The sequence below is a fragment of the Grammomys surdaster genome, unplaced genomic scaffold (assembly GCF_004785775.1).
Source record: "Grammomys surdaster isolate TR1022 unplaced genomic scaffold, NIH_TR_1.0 129, whole genome shotgun sequence".
Classification (NCBI taxonomy): domain Eukaryota; kingdom Metazoa; phylum Chordata; class Mammalia; order Rodentia; family Muridae; genus Grammomys; species Grammomys surdaster.
Window position 1 is genome coordinate 11528630 of NW_021604587.1, and position 22498 is coordinate 11551127.

General features: G+C 40.0%; 1 protein-coding gene across 1 annotated transcript in view; it reads left to right on the top strand.

The window, feature by feature from the left end:
• The window catches only part of Mkks (McKusick-Kaufman syndrome), a 19875-nt gene extending 5159 nt beyond the window's left edge, over window positions 1-14716 (top strand). The window contains exons 2-6 of the mRNA XM_028756518.1: window positions 1252-1473; window positions 6693-8083; window positions 10672-10847; window positions 12432-12542; window positions 13959-14716. Coding sequence (XP_028612351.1) covers window positions 7099-8083; window positions 10672-10847; window positions 12432-12542; window positions 13959-14399 — 1713 coding nt within the window. The 5' untranslated portion in view covers window positions 1252-1473; window positions 6693-7098 and the 3' untranslated portion in view covers window positions 14400-14716. The remainder of the gene's footprint in view (window positions 1-1251; window positions 1474-6692; window positions 8084-10671; window positions 10848-12431; window positions 12543-13958) is intronic.
• Window positions 14717-22498: the final 7782 nt, after the last annotated feature.

Consider the following 22498-nt stretch of genomic DNA (forward strand, 5'->3'; position numbering starts at 1 on the left):
GAGAGAGAGAGAGAGAGAGAGAGAGAGAGAGAGAGAGAGAGAGAGAGCGCCATATTCAAATGTTAGTAGAAAGTAACCAAACAATTGTTTAAACTGGCACTAAACAGGAACAGAGTAATCTGATATCTAGAACCCAAGTGTTTAGGATTTTCTAGAACACATAATTGCCTTTTCTCTCCACTTTACTGTCATTTCTGCCACCAAAGCATTTTCTTTTAGCTTGGGAATGTAACAATCACAGAAAACCTGACTGAAATCTTACTGGAAAATTGAAGAGATTAAAGTCTAATGCAGAAGTGAAAAGGGGAGAGTTACCATCATAGAAAATAAATAGATTTTAAAAATACTTGTGATCTAATGTATGTTATGTATTTCATTGTTGTTTTTTGGTGGCCTTTATGGATGGTTGTCCAAAAGACTATAACAAGGTAGAGGTATATCTGTTCATTCAGGCAATGTTCTGTAGTAAAAGCAAGCCAAAGTTAATCTAGCTAATATAAGCAGAATGGATGATACAGACACTTGTGCTCTGATTTAGGGCAGGTAGCATGAGACCATGGTCAACGTCTGGAATCTGTGACAGGCTCAGAACATGAAATTTGATGCCCTAGACTCATTTATATCTGTGACAGATGTCACAGCCACGCACTCTGAGGAGTTCATCTTCATCACATTGTGGAAATTTAAGTCAGTGCTCCCAAACAGAAGTTCATTCTTCACTTTTGAAAACTATCTTTTTGTTTTGTTTTCATTTTTTCTAGACAGGTTTCTCTCTATCTCTGGCTGTCCTAGAACTCACTGTGTAGACTAAGCTGACCTTGAACACAGATTCACCTGCCTCTGCCTCCTAAGTGCTGGGATTAAAAGTATGCACCACCACAGCCTAGCTTGAAAAATATCTTTATAGTCAACTTATTTTTTAAATATGTGTATTAGTAGTTGTCTTTATTATGTCTGCACACTGCATTGTTCTTGATGCCAGCAGAGACCTGGGTGTTGTATCCCCTGGAATTGGAGTCACAGATGATTATAAGCTGTTTTTGTGATTGCTGGGTACCAAACCCAGGTCCTCTGCAGAAACAGCAAGAGCTCTTAACCATGGAGCCATTTCTCCAACCTATAAGTGAATTTTTATTGAAATACAGTATACTGTATTTCATAAAATCCTGTCTGTATTTGTTGGCATGATTTGAGACCATTTATTTTTTGAGGTTTCTTTAATTTTAATTTTCCCCTTTAATCTTTTCCTAGGTGTACTGATGTCAACAGACTATGAGCTTTCAGAACCTCTGGAGAGACTACAAAGTTCTGATTGTTATGGTACCTTTAATCGGATTCATACATTTGGGGTGGTACAGAATCAAAAGCAGCCCTGTCTTCCAAATTCCTAAGGACGATACCACTGAGCTGGATAGTCTGGGGCTTGCAAGTCTACCAAAGAGCCAGGAGAAGTAGCAGGCTTGCAGTTTTCAGGTAAGTTCCATTAAACCTGGTCAAGCATGTGTTAATTTCCAGGATTGGAACTTTATAGTGCTATAGAAAGAAAAAGACTAAACTGAAAAGTTATTGTTTTGTTAAGATATATTCAAATAGCCCATTATTTTTTTAAGAAAAAAGTAGGCATATTTGTAGTTCAAAATAATTTTCTATGAATAGAAATTACTGAATTCAAGATGTGATTATATACTTCAAATCTCTAATCATTCATCCATAATTCCAAAATTTGAAAAGTTTTAGAAAGCAAAACATTTGTGTAGTGACAATTTTAGAATTTTAGTTTCTTTAAAAACCACAGAAATAGTATATGAAAGTGCTTTCCTTTTGGTTTCCGGTGTGGAGATATGGGGCTGCTTCCAACTGTCCCCGCAGCTAGGATTTGCCTCCTGCGCTAGCAGAGGTATGGTTTTACCAGCTGCAGAGAGTTTCTGCAAGTGTATGATGTGTGGAATTCTGGGAACTTTTCAGAGAGCATATGAATGCTAGGGCCCCAGGAGGTGGGTTCATGATTCTTTGAGGATGGGGGGGGGGTTGTTTTCAGCTTGTTAGTATTCTTCCTCAAAAAAGAAACAAAAGGAAAGAAATTAGATTCAGGGATCTCTCACTTCGCCCTCCCTCCCCTCCCCTTCCCCACTATCCTCTTTCTCCCCCTCTATCCTTTTCTCCTATCTAGGGATATGGGGTGAAACTAGGTGTGTGAGGGTGGAGGTAAAAAGAAAGTAACAAAGAACCAGCTAGGCATGTGTCAAACTCCTTTAGCTGCAAAACTTGATTTTAATTGACCTGAGGCAATTGGAAGTATTTCTTCCACTTAATCTTAAACTTTAGGTTCTCTATAAAAATGCCTTTCATTCTGAGAGTTGTGTTGATTATGATACACACTAACTTTTTTTATCAGAGGGCAGGGTGTAGTGGCCCACACCCGTAATTCCAGGATTTAGAAGAGGACACTAAGGCAGGTATATGTTCATGAAAAGATAAAGAAAGGAGGGGATATGTTCTATGGAGGTGTGATGAGGTATGGGGGAAGGGAGTGCCTCGGTGCGACTATGCCTAGGCATCCCTTCTCCCTGAGAAACCAGCCACAAGACAGTATAGTGTGGAATAGTTTATTCAGGGCATGGGGAGGTGAGTTAAGAGGGTGGTAGAAACACAGAGAGGCAGAGAGAGAGAGAGTAGCGGAGAAGAGGCTGGCCATGAACACATGGAGAGAGATGGGGAAGGGAAGAGCAAGGGAGCAAGAGGGCAAGAGAGGGGCAAGCAGCCCCTTGTATAGTGGATCAGGCCTAGCTGGCTGTTGCCAGGTAACTGTGGGCTGAGCTTAGACAGAATGCTAACAGCAAGAGGATTGTAAGTTAACGTTTTACTTCTTGCTGCCCATAAATGTAAAGTTTGTGTTGAGCTCTGTACAAACTAATAAACAATATAAATGAAGGCTCTTGTTTCCCTTGCAGTACTCCTATTTTATAAAATAGGCTATGGAGTACTGTGGTCAGTGGGCTTAATTCACCAACTACTGTGATGGTCTAATCATCTTGTCATTGGGGTACTGAATTATGCTGCTCAAATTCTGGACCATTTCTTCTTTGCTTCAATTTTACCTCCTCAATTAGTCACTTACCCCAAAATGCATATAGAAAAGGTAAAGGAACATGCTAACTGATTTTCAAATGCTTTAGTGCTCTGGCAGTTTACGATTTGAGTATTTGGTGTCAATTTAAGCATGTGGTTTTGCCATTGAAACAGATGGCTATAAGCTATTGTAAACAGACAGCTTTTGTGGAAATTTACAAGCCCGAGTAGTCATAGACCTTGTAAATAGGTAGCCTTGGCAGACAATACCAACTTAGATAAGGACAAGCGAGTCACAGGCAGAGTCATAGTGACCTGTCCCCTGAATCTTCACCCAGCTGATACCCAGTTCTGAAAGATACCTGTATTCCCCCTGAACACCCACACTCCAGTGTCATTCCCTTCCCCACATCCTGCCTTTCTGTGTTTATAACCTGTGTGAATGAATTACAATTCGAGAAAAAAATAAATAAATTATTTTAAAAAAAAAAGTATTTCAACCCAATGGAAGGACACCTAGATGCAAAAGGGATAAATTCTAAGCCCCTTGGTGGCTACTATAAAACCAGGACTAAATCCTACATATATCTATGTTGTGTTTTTCCTTCATTTATGTATCTACTGATAAAATTTGATTTATAAATTCAAATAGGGTACAGTTAGAGATTAACAATAACTGCCTGCAAAACATAATGATTATGAGAATACAAATAAAATTCACTTAAAACCAAAAAAAGAAGCATGTGGTTTTGCAGACAGTGTATACTCCATGGCCATCACCATTTTTGTAGTGCTCAGTTTCCCTTCTTGTATCTTTCTAAGTTGGTGCTTATGCTGTTGGATTTTGACATGACCCAAGTAGTCTTTGATAGTATTCTTGCTGGAAAGCTCAGCTTGAGTATTTTTTTGCCTCAGGCTTAAAATGAGTCATTCTTTACAAAAGACCCTAATTCTGTTTAGGAGAAAGTTGTCTGCAATCATATTTTAGTAACATTTTACATTAATTCTCTTGATTTAAAAGGCAAAGTTTTATTGATACTTTCAGTCATCTATAGCTGAAAAAAAAGAAATCTACCGGACATGTATTGAGGAAAAATCAGGAGCATACATTTGGTGCTAACTTTTAGGATAGTAAATTACATTATTAGATTAGAGTGGGTGTGATGGTGCATGCAGTAATCCTCATATCTGTGAAGAGATGGCAAGAGGGTCAGGAGTTAAATGTTACCCTTGACTACATAGGACATTTGAGGCTAGCCTGAGCTACATGGGATCCTTGAGAAAGAGGGAAAGGGAAAGAGTAGGAACACAATTTTATCAGAATAGTTTCTATTGTTACGATTTTGCTGAATCTAAAGTAGCCGTTGAAATAATTCTTAAATTTTGGCCTTGTTAAGTTGTCGGAATACCAGGCCTCACAGGATGCACTTTACGCCCTTGTGCTTACGTAGACTTGCTCTGCACGTTTGCTTCTCCACCTGGATATGAGAACATTGTGTGGTGCTTAGAACCTGACAAAGCATGACCCCCTTTTCTTTGGTCATTTGGGACATTCCTTAGGGCTTTTGTATTTATTGGCACCGATCAACATTTTGCAGAGCATTAGTTAACTAGGGACTTGAAAATCTTTGACTAATAGATAAAAGTATAAAATTAACTCTGATTTTAACCATGTCTTTAAAGCATAGTTTATATACTAATACAGTTGTTTTGCAGATTGGTTCAACCAAATGCAGACTGTGCTAATGAGTTAATACAGTAGGAAAACTAGCAACTACTGATTTAGTTTCTTTTCCTGTTGCTTTAACAAAATATCCTGACAAACTTAAGGGCGAAGCGATTTTTTATTTATTTTTTTTTTGGGGGGGGGGGCTTACAATTTCAAGCTACAGTTCTTTATTGTGGGGAAGCTAAGGTGGCAGGAGTGGCTAGCCTCATATCCAGTTAAGAGCTCAGAGCACTGATGCCCAGTTTACACACACACTCATTCTCTCCCTCCCCCACCCCTCCACATATAGTTATATATGTATATAAATGTTAACTTTTTCCCTAGAATCCTCTCCTTAGAGAATAGTATCACCCACACTGCAGGCCTCTCACTAATTGAGGACTTGTCCCATTGAGTTTCCCATCACAGTGACTCTAGAATGTGTCAGGCTAACAGTTAAAACTAACCATCATAGCTATCTGACTGTCATGTTTTATACAAACAGGATTTTATCTAAATACATTCCTGTTTAAGCACAGTTTCAAAGCTGAACAATGATTTTTTTTAATTATACCAAATAAATAAAAAAATGTGGTAGTTTTTGTTTTTTGATGTTTGTTTGTTTGTTTGTTTGTTTGTTTTAAATGTCCTGGGAGAACAAGGCCTTAGATTTGTTTTGGGGGGGTTTTGTTTATTTGTTTGGTGGTGATTGTTTCCTAATTGAAAAATAATTTTTATACACTATATTATGATCATGGTTTCCCCTCCCTCCTTTCCCAGATCCTCCTCACCTCCCCACTCATCCAACTTACGGCTTTTTCTCTCTCAAAACAAACAGGAAAAAATACAATAAAACTAAACAGTGAACAAAAAACATACATGCAGAGCCATAAACAAAATCCAGAAAAACACAAAATAAGAAGCCATAAAGTAGAAGACCAATAAAGTTTTTAAAAAATGCAATGTGAGACAAAAAAAAAAAATACACACACCAATGAATTATTTTTGTGTTGGCCACCTGCTAGCCATGAGGTTTGTCCTTATGTGTGGTTTGTGGAGCTCTCGGAAAACCTAGTTTTTCCTTTAAAAGCAGTTGTCAGTTGGAGGTAGCTTCTGGGTTAGGAATGGAAGCTTGTGTCTGCTTCTCCTTAGCGCTGGAACCCCATTTGTTTTGGACCTGTGCAAACTGCCACAGTTGCGGTGACTTTATATGTGCCAGTACACTACGTCTGGAAGATATTTTCCTTGGAGTCATCCATCACCTCTAGCTCTTAACAATCTTTCTACCTCCTCTTCCATGTGGTTCCCTAAGTCCTAAGGGAGAAGGGTTGATGAAGATTTCCTTCCCGTTAGGATTGAGTGTTCCAAGGTCTCTCATTCTCTGCACATTTTCCACTTGTGAGTCTGTAAGTTCTCATCTACTACAGGAGGAAGCTTCTATGATGATGGCTGAACAAGATTCTAATCTATGAGTGTAACAGAATGTCAACAGGAGTCATTTTATTGCTATGATCTCCTAACAATAACTGGGTTTTCCTCTAGGTTCAGTATCTATCTATGTTCAGGTAATTGACCACTTTAGCTGTGTCAGGCATGAGTTCCTTTTCATAAAGTGCACCTAAAATTCAATCATATAGTATTTGCTTACTCACATGGGTGCACCAGCAATAAAGCAAGCCGGTCAGTATTGTAGGTCAAAGGTTTGTAGCTGGGTTGGTGTTTACCTTTCTCTCCTGGTATTGTGCAGAGTATCTTTAGTACTGTGAACACTAGTTGGTAAGGATGAAAAAGCCTTAGTTTTCTAATGTGCCAGTTAAAATTCTTTTTCTAAAAATGGAGCAGAGTATTAAAGTTACTAAACTTGCTACCTATAAAATATTTTGGAATTATTCTAAAATTTTTTAATTTCTTATAGAAAGAAGCAACTTTGAATCTGAACTTGATAATAAAAGAAGAAATGAAAAACCCCAGTTGGATTAGAAAGAACTGGCTTCTTGTGGCTGGGGTGACTTTCATAGGCGTCCATCTTGGAACATACTTTATACAGAGAGTTGCAAAAGAGTCTGTGAGGTCTCAGTCCAGAGACAAACAAAAGAATATTGAAGAATGACGCAAAATAAATATTTGGGATTATTAATGTCATTAAATTAATCTATGCTGGTTATTGTCTGAAAACCACTTGATTTTGTAGCCGGTAATGCTGCATGTGCAGACTTTCATACCTGGAAATAGTCTTTAATGTTCAAACACATGACACTGCAATAAAATGAAAACCATGTGAACAAACTAAAGCTGCCTTCTCAAGTTACACCTGAAGCAAGATGTCTCGTTTAGAAGCCAAGAAGCCATCATCGTGTAAAACTGAACCATTGACAAGTGAGAAAGTCAGGTCTACACTTTCTGTCTTGAAAGGAATCATAGTCTCATGCTATGGCCCTTCAGGGAGGCTGAAGCAGTTGCACAATGGATTGGGAGGTTGCGTGTGTACAACCTCACAGTCCTCAGCCCTGCTTCGAAACCTTTCAGTCACCCATCCCATATTAAAGGTCCTAATGTCATCTGTACAGAATCACGTGTCCTGCTTCAGTGACTGTGGCTTATTCACAGGTATTCTGTGCTGCAACTTGATTGAAAATATTCAGAGAATAGGTTTGACACCCACAACTGCTATTAAATTAAATAAATACCTCTTGAGTCTCTGTACCAGTTATCTCAAGTCTGAAGCCTGTAGTTGTCGAATTCCAGTTGACTTCAGAAGTACACATACCTTCCTCAGCTTGGTACGCAGTGTCTTAACAAGCAAACCAGCCTGTATGCTCACCAGAAAGGAAATAGATCACATAAGTGCTTTGATTTTGAAAGCTTTTTTGCTTACAATTCCAGAAAGTGCAGAAGAACGAATGGTTTTAGGGAAAAGTATAATTGTTCCCTTAAAGGGCCAAGGAGTCATAGATTCTACTGTATTACCTGGACTACTCATTGAAGCATCAGAAGTTCAATTAAGGAGATTATTACCCACCCTAAAGACAAGTGCCCTTAGGGTGGCACTCTTCTGTGCATCTTTATCTGGAGATTTTTCTAATGTTGGAGAAGGAACTGTGGTGGTCCATTATAAAGTATCTCTTGAGAATGCAGTTTTAGAGCAGTTGCTTAATCTAGGAAAGCAGCTAGTCACTGACCATGTAGATCTTGTCCTGTGCCAAAAAGTAATACACCCATCTTTGAAACAGTTCCTCAATGAGCATCACATTATTGCCATCGACAGAGTTGGAGTGACTCTGATGGAACCTCTGAGCAAAGTGACAGGTAAAAGGTTCTCCTGGCTTTTGCCCATTAAAGTTAACGTATCACTCATTCTGAGCAGGGAGGTTTGGTTTGTGTCATGGTTAATACCTTGAAAATTTTTAGAAGCCACCAACCTTAGAGCATTTGTCTCATTTCTGGAGGCAAAAATTGTTTCTAGAAAAGATCCCATTACCCAGTTACTAAAAACTAGAATGGTGGTGGCCATTTCAACCTAGGGGTAGTTTGTTATGATCTAACCCTCAGATATTTTACAGGCAGTTGAAAAGTCTAACATAATTATAAGGCCTTTAATGTTGTACACAACAATTTTTAACATTCACAGAGCTTAAATACTGTTACATTCAGGAGATGATTTTTCTGGCTGGCTGGGGTACTTCATTTTCTTCACTTTTATTAAAACTCCAAGAAATTTCTGTACTTAGGCCCAAATATTTGTGCCTACTTGGAGGTGGGGGGGAAGGGGGCATATCTATATATTCTGGATGTTTACCAAGAATATCTATAGCTGGGTTCTTAAGATCAAAGGGCACCCTTTACTGTCAGGGCTATCAGGGCTACTAAGAGGTCTGGCCCTCAGAACTTTAAAATTATTTGGTGAGTTGATACATAGAGTAACAATCACAAACTCAGCAGGCAAAGCACACATACATGGTTAGGACAGAAGTAAGTTGAGTTCCTAATGGGAGTCACTTCTCAAATCAATGTCCCTGTAACTGTACTGACAAACTATCAGAAATTGATTGCAATAGTTGCTTTTTGTTGCGCAAGGTCCATCTATGTTTTGGGGCTAGTGATAAAGTCCTAACTACAAGCTATCACATATGCCTTGTGAATAACAACCCACTGAACTAATTAATGTTAACTAAAAACCATGTGTGCCAAACACTGGAGACTGTCAGCCTAATAACCATCAAAATGAAAGTTACTAAGAACATGCAAGTAACTATTTGGAATTCATTTTTTATGATCTAAATTGTCTACTAATTTGCATTATTCTGGCTATTTCCAGCTTCACCCAGTACAGTGGATATTCTGGATTTGTAAATTAAAGTGTAGAATGTTTTCCCATAGCACCAGTGCTTGTAAACAGTCGCTGGTTTTCTGCACCAGTCCAAAATTGTTATGTAACTCAGATACGTAAAACACAAAATGAAAATTCCAACTCCTAAAGTTTTCTGGTATCTGGACATGATAGCGCATACCTAATTCCAGCACTTGTGAGGAAGAAACAGGATTATCAAGATCCTCAGTCCTCAGCTACATAGAAAGTTCAAGGCCAGCCTGAGCTAACTCTCTCTCTCAAAAAAAAAAAAAAATGAATTGCTACAAGTTATAGTTTCGATATTCAAATGTTAAGTGTTATTTTTTACAGAAATTGGTGTAGAGTCCTTATATAACATAACTACCTTTGAGATTTTGCAAATATTCAAATCACCTTTATTCATATTTTAACTTGTGATCTATGTAAGAATCAAGTCAAGAACAGTATGGTGAAATAAGTATGTTATATTTTTTATTTTGGCACTTGCATACCTATTTACATTAAAGAAAGAACTCCTAGACAAAGTGGGGGAAGGGGGCAGTGACCTAAAGAGAGCTAAATGACTCTTTTTAAAAGGACTTTTCCTACCCTTTTCCAAAATTAATGAGCTCCTTAATGTGTGTGTGTGTGTGTGTGTGTGTGTGTGTGTGTGTGTGTGTGTGTTGGTTTTTTTTTTTTTTAAACATTAAGTAGGCTTTGAGGGATCCTGGACTTCCTAAAAATATATTCATTTTTTTCATGTGCCTTTTCCTGAAAATACAAAATAGCTTTTAATAGATGTTCTGATAGGTCTATAAGGCTAGGAATAGAACTTAGTGACAGAGCATCTGCCTAACATTGGCATAGTTAATTCCAAGAAGCATACACAAACACATACATACACACAATTAAATGAATACATAATACCAATCTGCCTAATTACTTTTATTGACCTAGAAAGTCTTGATTCCACTATGGATAGCATTATTCTCTGGGCAGGAATTCTTAGTATAAAGCTGAGAAGGCAAGCTAAGCATGCATACATCTTCCTGGTTCCTGACTATAGGAAGAGCCACTTTGAGCTCATGCTTCTGTAACTTCTCTACTGTAATGAACTGTGTTCCAGAATAACCGTTTCCCCCTTAAGTTGCTTTTGATGGAGTATTGTTACAGCAATGGAAAAGTAACTATGACAAAATCCATAAACAAAAGTAGCCCAAACAAGCAAAGATGGCCACATGTACATTTGTAATTCCAGCATTCAAAAGCCTGAAACAAGAGGATTATTGCATGTTCATCTTGATCTACATGGTAAATTCCAGGCCAGCCAGGACTACCTAGCAAAATGCCATGCCAAAGAAGAAGAGGAGGTGGAGGATTAATATATGATTTAAATAGCAGAATGTACGTTTCAGAGATCTAAGAAAGTACATTTTATTCTATACTTCATATTTTTAATAAGCTTTGGTGGGGGCTAGGAATTAATGTTTCTTGGTTTGTTGATATTTGTTTTAAGGGTCCTATCTTTGCTTATATAGTTTATATTTTTTATACTTTACAAAAATAGGAGCAACGCCTATTGGTTCCCTAAACCCAATAGTTTCTACTACATATGGAAGTGTGAAAGATGTGTGCTGTGCAAGATTTGGCTCCAAACATTTTTTTCATCTTCTTCCTAATGAGGCAACTGTCTGCAGCTTGCTTCTCTGCAGCAGAAGTGACACTGCCTGGGAGGAGCTGAAGGTAGGTGGATTCCAAGGCCTACAGCAGGGATGAAGCAGTCATGCAATGGGTCTGCAGGAGGAGCTCTGTGTTGTTTTGGTTTTTCACATTTTTCCATAATTTCCATAGTGTATAAATAGTAAGACCAAAAGGGACAGAAGGAGGGCCTAGAGATATAGCTCAAAAGTAAAACATATGCTTGGTGGATACAAGTTTCAATCCCAGTACCAAAGGACGGCAGAGAAAGGGCATAAGCTCAAGTAAGCTAATTTAATGGTCTGTTCCATTACACTTGGAGTACATTGTACCATCTGTCATTTCTGCATTTTATAAGAAACCTGAAGGTTCTTGATGTGAAGTTTTTCTAAGAAATTAATTGAATTGTATATAGTATCCAGTCTTTTGGCATTGTGATACCACATTGCCATCTACAAACATGGGGTATTCCATTCATAGCTCTCCTGGGAAGCGTGTCGCCTGTGTGCCATGGATTGAACATGCCTGAATTGGGCAGTGCTGCTAATATGTATGAGTAATTCAGACAGAAATTGGACTTCCTAATCATTACTTATCACCCACTTCTTAGTAGAGTTTATTGTTTTCTGTAACTTTTATATAAGGGAACTGACAACATAAAATATTGATTGTGAGTTTAAAGGTCACATATGCTTAAAGATTCATCCTTAGTAAATCAAAGATTTCTATGTTATTTTTACATATTACTTGGTACTCACTATCATTTCTAAAACAATTTAAACAATTATATAATATTATAGAACTGATTAAGACTTTGATTTTTAGGGAAACACCAGCAAACCTTGTTAATGTGGATATTTTTAGGCCATATGTTTGTGAGCAAAGTAGATGGAAAGAAAATATTAATCGAATTCCATGAAAGTAGACTGTTGTATCTTTTTTTTTTTTTTTGGTTTTTGGTTTTTGGTTTTTGGAGACAGGGTTTCTCTGTGGAGCCTTGGCTGTCCTGGAACTCACTCTGTAGACCAGGCTAGCCTCAAACTCAGAAATCCACCTGCCTCTGCCTCCCAAGTGCTGGGATTAAAGGCGTGTGCGACCACTGCCCAGCGACTATTGTATCTCTTAATTCTCTAGTCATTATTGAAAATATGAATTAGTCACATTATAACTTTGATAAGATAGATTTTGTTCTTTGTAAATTAAAATCAGTATCTTTACATCTGAGTGGGTAAAGCCACTGAATACTAGGCCTGATGACCTGAATACAGTTCCCAGGAGTCACATGATGGAAGAAGAGAACTGAACTCCCACAAGTTGTCCTCTGACCTCCACACTTGTACCATAGCATTGACCTACATACATGCAAGATAAACGTAACTTTTTTAAGTAAAGAAAAAAGCTGGGCACCTACCACCAAGCTAGATGACTTAGGTTCAGTTCTTACAACCCACATAGTGGAAATTGTCCCCTGACCTCTACTCGTGTCCTGGCCTGCCCCTTCTCTCACCACACACAAGGAATCGAACATTCAAAAATCTGGCTCTGAGTTCACAATCTAAGTTACTATAAGAACATGGTGTGGTTCATGTACTAGCAAGAGATCCTGATTTTAATTTGTTTCTTCCTTAGCTCACGTGTCAAACAGCAATGCATGTCTTGCAGTTAACAATCAAGGAGCCATGGGTTTTATTGGGAGGTGGTTGTACGGAAACACACTTGGCTGCATATATCAGACACAAGGTAAGCTAAACATTCTTCTTACAGTATTTGAATTTTCAGCAATTTTTGTTTTGTGCGAAAATAGCCAAATCATAATACCCTAGGAACCTTTGATACATAACTTTTCAAAATTCAGATAATGTGGTTGATTTCAAGAAATTAATATTTATAAATACAAGATGCTAAATTGATTGTGTTGGTTATTATGATTCTAATCTAACAAATGAGCATGTTCTTTGAGCATTGTCTATATGTAAGGCATGTTAAAGTTGACATTCTGTTATTGGGAATTCTAAAATTCTCCAGCATCTGATGTTCCAATGCTTAAAACTAAAGGGCAATATAATTTTAAAGAGATCTCAAGCATTTAGCTGATATAATAAGTACTTCATTCATCTTTAGCAGTTTTGTCTGGTATGCATTGTATGTTTGTTTTTAAATCATATAATTGTCTTTTATATGTTTAAAGAGTAACCACTGGTCAACCATTTAGAATAAGCTGATGGAAGGGTTAATCCCTTCATTCTGGTCACATGATTGGATACATACTTTTACTCTGACCAACCATGGTTTACAGCCTAGCAGATTGACTCATACAAGCCAACCAGCATTGTTGCCAAACTCTGAGTAGTAAAGGTCACTGACTTTATGAACAAGATTTTAATCAAGTATCCTATTTTTCTGAAGCATTTTTGTAAATGTTGCTTTTCTTTCCTCAGATGAAGAGATGAGATGAGATGAGAGCTGTACCCAGGCTGTGTGAATACATGGCTTGGGCTGAGCCCAGAGCATTTCTTTCTCTGTCCCTAGACCTAGGCCTGCAAGCTTCTAGCCTCTGTATAATTTAATTTTCTAAGCTAACTGATTTATCTGGCTTCTCTCAGCTTCTGTCTGAATTGCTCTGCTTGGCCTTCTACTAACATTGTTCTAATCTTCTGGCTTTTTCTCATTCTCTGGATTGTTCTGTCTTCGCCTGTGTCTAGCTTGTTCTTTTTTCAACCTGTCTCTGTAAAACTGCCATATATAAACACCATACCCCTTCTGTCTCTGCCTGCTCTTAATAGCCTCTCTTTCCTGTGCTGTTGTTATGAGAGTTGGGTATATCCTATCTCTAACTCATTCTGTCATATGTTTCTCTGATTCATCACTTTGTCTGCCCTTCAGTTACTTGTCCCGTTCAAACATGGCTGTTTCCTTCTACAAACTAACCTCACCTTCATTGTTAGGGATGAAAGGAGTATGTATACTAAGGGCATGTCTGTATTCCAACCGGATCATACTATAATTCATGGCATGTCTGCATTTTAGCTGGATCTTATAGATGAAGAAGATTTTTGGATATGATCCCTTGCCAGAGCAGCGATGTTGCTGGATTAAAATTCCTCTACACATTTTATGTTAATTAATATGTATGTTTTCACTGGTCACCTTCTTTAGGTTCATAATGAAGCAGAAGCTATTGTCAGAGATGATGGGTGTTCTCAGGCAGAGCTCCACATTGCTGCTGAAGCATTTTGCAGTGCTCTGGAGTCCGTGGCTGGCTCTTTGGAACACGATGGTGGTGAAATCCTCATTGACATGAAGTATGGACACTTTTGGTCCTGTCAAGCAGATTCTGCCTCTCTTGGTAACTGGCCAGATACACTGTCACAGTGTGGCTGTGGTTTGTACAACAGCCACAAAGAGCTCCACTGGTCTGTCCTAAGAGGCACTTATCATCCTTTTGCACCACAAACCTGCCTTCCACAGGCAGCTGTGGGCTCAGCCAGCAGCCTGACTGTGGACTGTTTCACTGCCAAGCTGAGTGGCCTACAGGTGGCTGTAGAGACAGCCAATTTGATTTTAGATCTTTCATATGTCATTGAAGATAAAAACTAGCATAAGAGAATGGCATATATACGTTATGAAACAAACTGGTTCAGGTGTCTAAGAGAGCATATTGCTCTCTCCCAAAGGCCTGTTCTTCATAGGTGAACAGATGATTTGTAAAAGTATACTTATATACATGTACACTTAAAGAAGATTATGGTTGTTAAATAGAAATTTATAAACTAATAAAAATTGTTGATAGCTTTATATCATCACCATCACCCCACTTTTGGAGGTTTACAAACACTAAAGATAGTATGTCACCTAGGAATATGGAAATTGCCCTGATGCTGCTTCTCCAAGTTGTTCCAACAAGGGATGACCTGTATACCTTTTCATTGGCAGGTTAGAGTCTTTTCTTTTCTTTTTTGTTTTTTGTTTTTTTTGTTTGTTTTTGTTTTGTTTTGTTTTTGAGACAGGGTTTATCTGTGTAAGCCTAGCTGTCCTGGAACTCACTCTGTAGACCAGGCTGGCCTCGAACTCAGAAATCCGCCTGCCTCTGCCTCCCAAGTGCTGGGATCAAAGGCGTACGCCACCACTGCCCAGCATGATAGCCATTTTTAGTTCTGTACATTTAGCTTTTTGTCAAACTTGATACCTTCCTTGATGTTACATTATTGCTCTTATTTTAAATATTGTATGAATTTGTTGGTATATTTTAATAAAATGATCTTTGTTCTCTAAAGTTGTATATAATCCTTACTAAAAAATACTGGAAATGTAGCTAAGAATGCAGTCTCAACTACTGCAGTCTCAACTACTCAGGATGTCCTGGCAGAACCATTGCTCAAGCAGAGCTTCAGCCCTGCCTTGGCAACACAGTAAGACACTTCTCAGAACAAAAAGGTTGGAGGGGAAGTAGAAGACAATACTTCCCTCATACTTGAAGAAAACTATTCAAATTCTGGTGGTAAATCACGACATAACAATTCTTGATGGAAATCATTTCAGAGAAGGAAAGTCTGGCAGAAATAAGTGACAAAAAATAAATTAATCATAGGCACATTGTTGTGATTAGAAGAGAGGAGCAAGAGCGGTGGCTCGGCAGTTAAGATAACTGGCTGTCCTTCCTTCCATGGGACCTGAGTTTAATTCCCAGCACCCACATGGCAGCTCACAGTCATCTAACTCCTCTTTGAGGAGATCTGACATGCTTCCTGGTTTCCACAGGTACCAGTTAGGCATGTAGTGTACCGACATCCATGCTGGCAAAACACTCACACATACAAACTAATAGAGATTGAGATCGGAGTACCGCCTTAGTGGGTACGTCAGCAGACAGCAGGAACCCCTGATAGCTATAAAAGAAGAGAGGAAAGGCATTGCAGAAGAGAATGAAGTCAGTGACTGCCATGGAACTTCTGCGGGTCTCATAGGACACTGGGCAGTCAAATTACCTATCCAAGTGAGTCCAACATTTATTAACATCTTACTAATCAAAAGAGAAGAGGTGGGGCAGGAAAAAAGTGGAGAATTAGAGCCAATGTATTAAAATTATTTACTCAAAATACTTGTTTGGTCTAATGTTTAGCTCACTCATACTATGTTAAGAAATCTCTGTATGTTAGCTATTTAAAATCAACACTACGCTGGGCAGTGGTGGTGCACGCCTTTAATCCCAGCACTTGGGAGGCAAAGGCAGGTGGATTTCTGAGTTCGAGGCCAGCCTGGTCTACAGAGTAGTTTCAGGACAGCCAGGGCTACACAGAGAAACCCTGTCTCGAAAAACCAATAAAATAAAATAAAATAAAATCAACACTCTACTCACTGCCAAAGACCAGCCTTGGTTTGGAGAGGGGTTCCTGAGAGGAGTGTTCGTGTTAGTAATCTCTTAAACTCCACCTCCACAGTCACCTGGCAACAGCCAGGTATGCTCCTCCCCACAGTTACCTGGCAACAGGCAGGTAGGCCTGCCCACTATAAAAGGGGCTGCCTGCCCCCTCCTCTCTCTCTCTTGGCCCCTCTACCCCGTGCCTGCAGGTTGCTGCCTCCCCTCCCCTCTTCCCTTCTCCCTCTCTCCACATGGTCATGGCCGGCCTCCACTTCTCTGCTCTCTCTCTCTCCTCCCACTCTCCCACTCTCTTAATAAACCTTCCCTTGTGGAATTGTCTAGTCTGCTGTGATCTGTCCGAGCTGGGTGCGCGAAATCCTTTTAGTTTGGGAGTTGCGAAAAGAAATGACTCAAAGTCAAAATCATGGCTCCAAGCTGGTACCCTAGGTTCTTTCCCTGTCCCTGTCCCTCTCCCCTCCCCTTCCCCTCCCCCTCTGTGCGGGGCGCGTGTAGTCGTCTCGCCGGCAAGAACACACACACACACACACCAGAATCCTTCCGTATGAACACGTTTATTCCCAAAAACCAAAATGGTGGAAGAAAACCCCCAGGCTTGGGAAAGCACTGCTATATACCCTAGAGCGGTGTATTCACCTCTGATTGGCTGCTTACTCGTTGCGCGCCAAACGCCGTGGGATGGGCTTTAACTTTGGCGGGCTTTTACCATGGCACATGCGCAATTTACTTGTTTACTAGGAAGAATTATGGCTGATAGCGCCACCTAGCAATGGCGGACTTTGCCAGCACCCGCCGCGGCTCCCTACATCTGCCCCTTTTTTGTTTTAATACAGAGGGTGGTAGAGGTCCCTGGGAAGGTTACGTAACTCCCATATTTGGGGGTCTCACGGCGGGTCTGAGTCTCTTTAGAGGGTGGTGCCCTTGGGTGCAGCGGCTGAGGAATCTGTCTACTGGCTATTCTTGGCCTGTCTGGCGTGGTACCAGTTATGACTCAAACTCAAGCCCGATCAAGCAAATTCTATCTTGGGGGAATAAGCGATCAAGGACTAATAGTTTAAGACAGTCTCCCTTACCCTATCAGGTGCAATGGAAGCAAGTCCTTTGAGTGCAAGGCCTAAGGGGAACAGAAAGAGATGCAAACACCCATCCCTGTGCAATGGAGTCATCTCCTAGGGGTGCAAGGGCTGTTTGCCTCAAAATTCAGGTACCACAGCTACACAGACAAGGACCAGCCAGGCCAAGACTCCTCACTGACCCAGTGTAATGGGCAAATCTTTTGGGGTGCAACGCTGATGGCCTAACATTTAGCACCACCACTCGTGAGGGGGAGACTGCTTATAATCGAAGCAGTGATAACCACACTGCAGGGGAAGCCCCTAGTTTTTTGGTCACAAGCGCCTGTGCAAAAATAGCCTTGTCAAGATTTTGTTGAGCTCTGAGTTTGCAAGCCAACCAAAAAATGAACACTAATCCGCAACATAGGGCATACCAAACAGGCCTACTCCCACCCACTTAAAAAAAAAGAAAAGAAGAAAAAGAAAAGAAAAAGAAAGCTGGAGAAATCCAGGAGGACAGTCCCTCAGTCAGGGACAGATCCACGAGCGTCGAGTTGATGTTCACCACAGCTGCTCTCAATTTTCTGAGTGTCTCACTGAAGTTTTCTGACCAATTTCCTGTAAGATACTGAAACAATTTTCTGGACAGATTAGTTACACGAGTAAAGTTTTTATACTGTACACTGGTGATGTAAAGTGTACCCAGTTTTTTCTCACATCTCAATTGGGCTAATTGAAAGAGGATATCTAATCTCTTTCTCACTAAATCAAGGCGTTGATTAAGGATCATTAGCCCGCCTTTTAGTTGGGCGCTGGCGGAGGTTTGAAGGTTAACAGCCTCTACCACCATGGCTGACAATAGGTTGACGGTAGTGTCCATCTGAACAGAAGTTGACATAGCAATCCCAGTGGCAGTGGCGGTAATGGCACTAACTAATATCGTCGCCACTATGGCTGCAGTTATACCAAAATCTCTTTTTTGTCTAAATAATGACAAAGTGGAAGGAGTCTCCACAGGGATGGGAACCCATCGCGTGACTCTGGCAACCATAGCGCGAGTGAATCTTTCAGAATTTTAACACTGGGACATCTAGCAGGTTTCATTGGTACAATTCTTAAAGGTGAAATTTGATAAAATAAACAAAAATACTAGGAACCCGTATCCCTTGGATCAGCACAAGGGCTATCATCAGAGCCTGGAGGGTCCGCCTGGGTGTCACCTTCCGGTATCGCGAGTCGCCGCGTCAGCCGCTCTGGTAGCCAAAATGGATTGTCTTCTTCCTGTGGAAAGACAAAGCACTCCCCTGGCTTTTATTAAAATAGAATCTGGACCTTTTCATTGTCCGGTCAAGATGTCCTTTTATTTGACCATCTCTTTTGGCCTGTCAGGCTCTAAAATATTGAGGGTAAAGGGTGTTTATCTACCCCTCATCAGTTAATTGTCAAGGGGAATTAGGACTTGTATCTCCCTTGAGAATATCTAACAGAAGTTTACATTCTTTTATGGTAAGCTGAAGATGAGGTTTTAGCCAATTAATATCTGTTAACAACTTTTGAGAATCATTAAAAGTAAACCATTTTTTGTATGGTACTAGAGCAAAGGCTTGTAGAAAAACTCCTTTAGAGAGATCAGCCAATAAAATATACAATGAATAATATATACTGAGAGATTTAAACGCTTTAACCTTTTGTATTAAAGCAACAACAAATTTTTTAAGGCCATTAATTATTTTTTGAGGCAAGCTTTTTTAATGAATGGTTTCAGGGGCTCTCAAAAATCACAAGCAATTTCACTTAATGCAAACCTCTCATCTTTACCAGGAGGTAAAGGAACTGTATAGAACAATCTTTTAAATCTATAATAATTTTATATGCATTTACTTGAATGGCAGCTGGAGTAGGCAAGTCAGGCTGTAGTGCCCCATTAGTTTTATAAATCTTAAATTTGAACTTTCTCTGTGTAGCCCTGGCTGTCTTGGAACTCACTCTGTAGACCAGGCTGGCCTTGAACTCAGAAATCCGTCTGTCTCTGCCTCCCAAGTGCTGGGATTAAAGGCGTGTGCCACCACTGCCCAGCCCTAGTGTTTTTTGATTAATTGAATAACCAACTCTTTTTAGCTGAGTGAAGTATCAGATAAAACCAAGCTGAAGGCAATCTTGTCCTTCAATAATTGTTAAATAGCCCCAGTATCTATCAATCTTTTAAAACCCTTTTTCTTTTAATTATTAATTTAAGATTAGGTTTCTTGTTATTAATAAGACCTAATACACATCAAAGGAACCAAAGCCGTTTTGTCTTCTATCACACTCAAAAATTTTGGCCTGGCCCACAAGCTGTTTTGAATTTCTTTTGAGTCTGAGGCTGACACCTCCCTAAGGAACAAGCAAGGCAATAAACAAATTCTAGAGAACACCCTTTTTGAGGTGGGACAGGACAAAAGGAATGTCTGAAATCCAAGCTCCTGCCTCATCTACTCTGTTATAGCCTTAATTTAAATGTAAATGTTTTTAATCTTGGCCTACATCCTGAGGCCTGGCCCAAGGATAATCCTACTTGCACCAAGGACAGGTTTGTCAGGTAACCTTGGTCACCTGACTGTTGTTCAAGCCTCTGTTCTTGGGAAAGTCACTTTAAAAACTATCTAAATTTTCACATTTAAAACACCCCCCATCTCTATGGCTCTGTGCAAGCTATGGCCAGACCCTGATTGTATGAGGGTGCAATTTCATTGCAAAGACAAGTATCTAAGTCTGTCTTTGCTTGTATGGTCTGAGGGCTGGGTAGGCAGTTTAACCTGATTAATATCACACTGACCTTGTCTTACAAGCATGTTAAGATCCCAGTCTGTTTGTCCTAATTTAAATGTAAATGTTCTTAATCTGAAGCAGGCCAGCACTGTATCACAACTTGTTTTAAATATTTTTATTTAACTCTATCTGCTGTCCCCCCCCTTTCTATCACATGGGCGAATCAAAAAAATTTTTAACTCAAGATTACAACTGCCAACTGTAGCCAATGGAATACTGGCAGTTTAACTAAACTTTTAAATTTCTTTTGTAACATTAGAGTATAACCATTAATTTTGAGAAGCAAAAGCAAAACCAATTTAAACAATCTATTTTCTCTAAAATCAACACCAAGTAGACTACCCCTATGCTACAAAGTTTTGCTGTCAATTTTTACATATGAATGCATGAAGCAGCTTTTACTATCTCATTGAAGAGATACTGTTTTAAAATCTTATTCTTTATACACCTGGTTTCTGAATGACTCTAACACTGAGTTAGTTTTACGCCACCTTTCGTTACCAAAGTTGTAAATTTCTAATCACACCCAATAATTTAAGCCAATAGTCTATAACCAAGACACGTAGAACATTTTTATACCTTTAAAACCAATTAGAAACAACAATGAAGTGGCTATATATCTTATTTTTTGATCAAACAGAATTTCTTGTCTTTCTAGCTGTAATTTCAAGAGAAAAGCACCTTGTCACAGAGATTTTTCTAGGACAAAACGACTCTTAGCTTCCTTATAAAACCCAAAATGCTGTTGGTCTCTTTTAAAAGCAGCTTATGTCAACCTCAATTCCTGAAAAGACTTTTTTAGCTCCCAAAGGTTGGATCAAGCAGTTTTAACGATCTTTCTTTTTGAACACGTAACAAACACAGAACATTTAGACAACGAAACAAAAAGCAAACACAAACACGTGGACATTGGCGTGCCAAGGACAAACAACAAAGAAGGACCTCTAAGAGCTACAGAGAATTTCAGGACGTCTCCTGAATTCTCTGCTTCTAGATGAACTCTGAAATAGCCTTTTCATTCTTTTTGTTGACACAGCTCAGAGAGAGGACACCTGTATTTTTAAAACTCTTTCTCTCTCTCTCATATTTAAAATGTAACTTTTCATCTCGTTCATTGGAGATGTAGCGGGCAGCTAATTTAACACTTCAATACCCTGCTTTCTAATTCTTTTTAACCCTGCTCTTTCCACCTGAAGTGGCTTTTAGGCTGCAGGCAATGTCTGTTTAGAATTCTCTTGACCTATGTTTCGCTATCACCTCTTAGGCAAGATCGGCACTGGGTCAATATCTCATTCACCTAGACTGTCTCCCCCAAACCACTCTTCTTGCAAACACAGCCTCCAATTAACCATCACTAACGCAAGCACTCGATCTTGTGGTGGCGACCGTTTATCATGCTGGCATCTTTTCTCCTCATCTATCTCTTCATCTGAGTCCTCTGAGGAAGTTATCCCCTCCGACTCAGAGGCATCAAGCCCCAGCACTTTCTTTACCGGATAAAGAGATCTCTTTCTGAGGCTTACTTTTCTTCCGTCTCTCCCAAGAGTGTTCTTCCTCTCATCTTTCATCCCCGTGAATTGGTTCTCGGGGAGGCCTGATTTCCTTAATATGTCTCTTTTCTCTTTTCCTTTCTGAATTTCTAAGCGCTTCCTTTCCTCTGTTTCTGACATGCTGACCTGTAATCCATCTACCACTCCCCGAGCCGCTACGAGAACCAGAAGGAAGAAAACTAACGCTACTAACACCATAGCGAGAGCCTCTAAGGTTCCTGCCAACTGGGGAGGGAGACAAAATAAATCAAGTCGAAACCTGTCTCTCAGAGAGCATTACCTTGTTCTACGGTTCTGGATTCACTCCACGCGTGGAGGGTCTTCTTAAACAGTGCCGGCGATGGTAAATTCTCCCGGGTTTCGGCACCAACTGTGCGGGGCGCGTGTAGTCGTCTCGCCGGCAAGAACACACACACACACCAGAATCCTTCCGTATGAACACATTTATTCCCAAAAACCAAAATGGTGGAAGAAGACCCCCAGGCTTGGGAAAGCACTGCTATATACCCTAGAGCGGTGTATTCACCTCTGATTGGCTGCTTACTCGTTGCGCGCCAAACACCGTGGGATGGGCTTTAACTTTGGCGGGCTTTTACCATGGCACATGCACAATTTACTTGTTTACTAGGAAGAATTATGGCTGATAGCGCCACCTAGCGATGGCGGACTTTGCCAGCACCCGCCGCGGCTCCCTACACCCCTCCCTCTAACTCTCCCGCTCCCTCTTCCCTCTCCCTCTTCTCTCTCTCCCTCTCCCTTTCCCCCTCTCCCTGTCCCCCTCCCCTTCTCCCTGTCCCCTTCCCCCTCTCCCTCTCCGTGTGTGTGTGTGTGTGTGTGTGTGTGTGTGTGTGTGTGTGTATGTGTGTGTGTGTGTGTTTGGTTCTGTTCTAGACAGCTTTTTCTTAA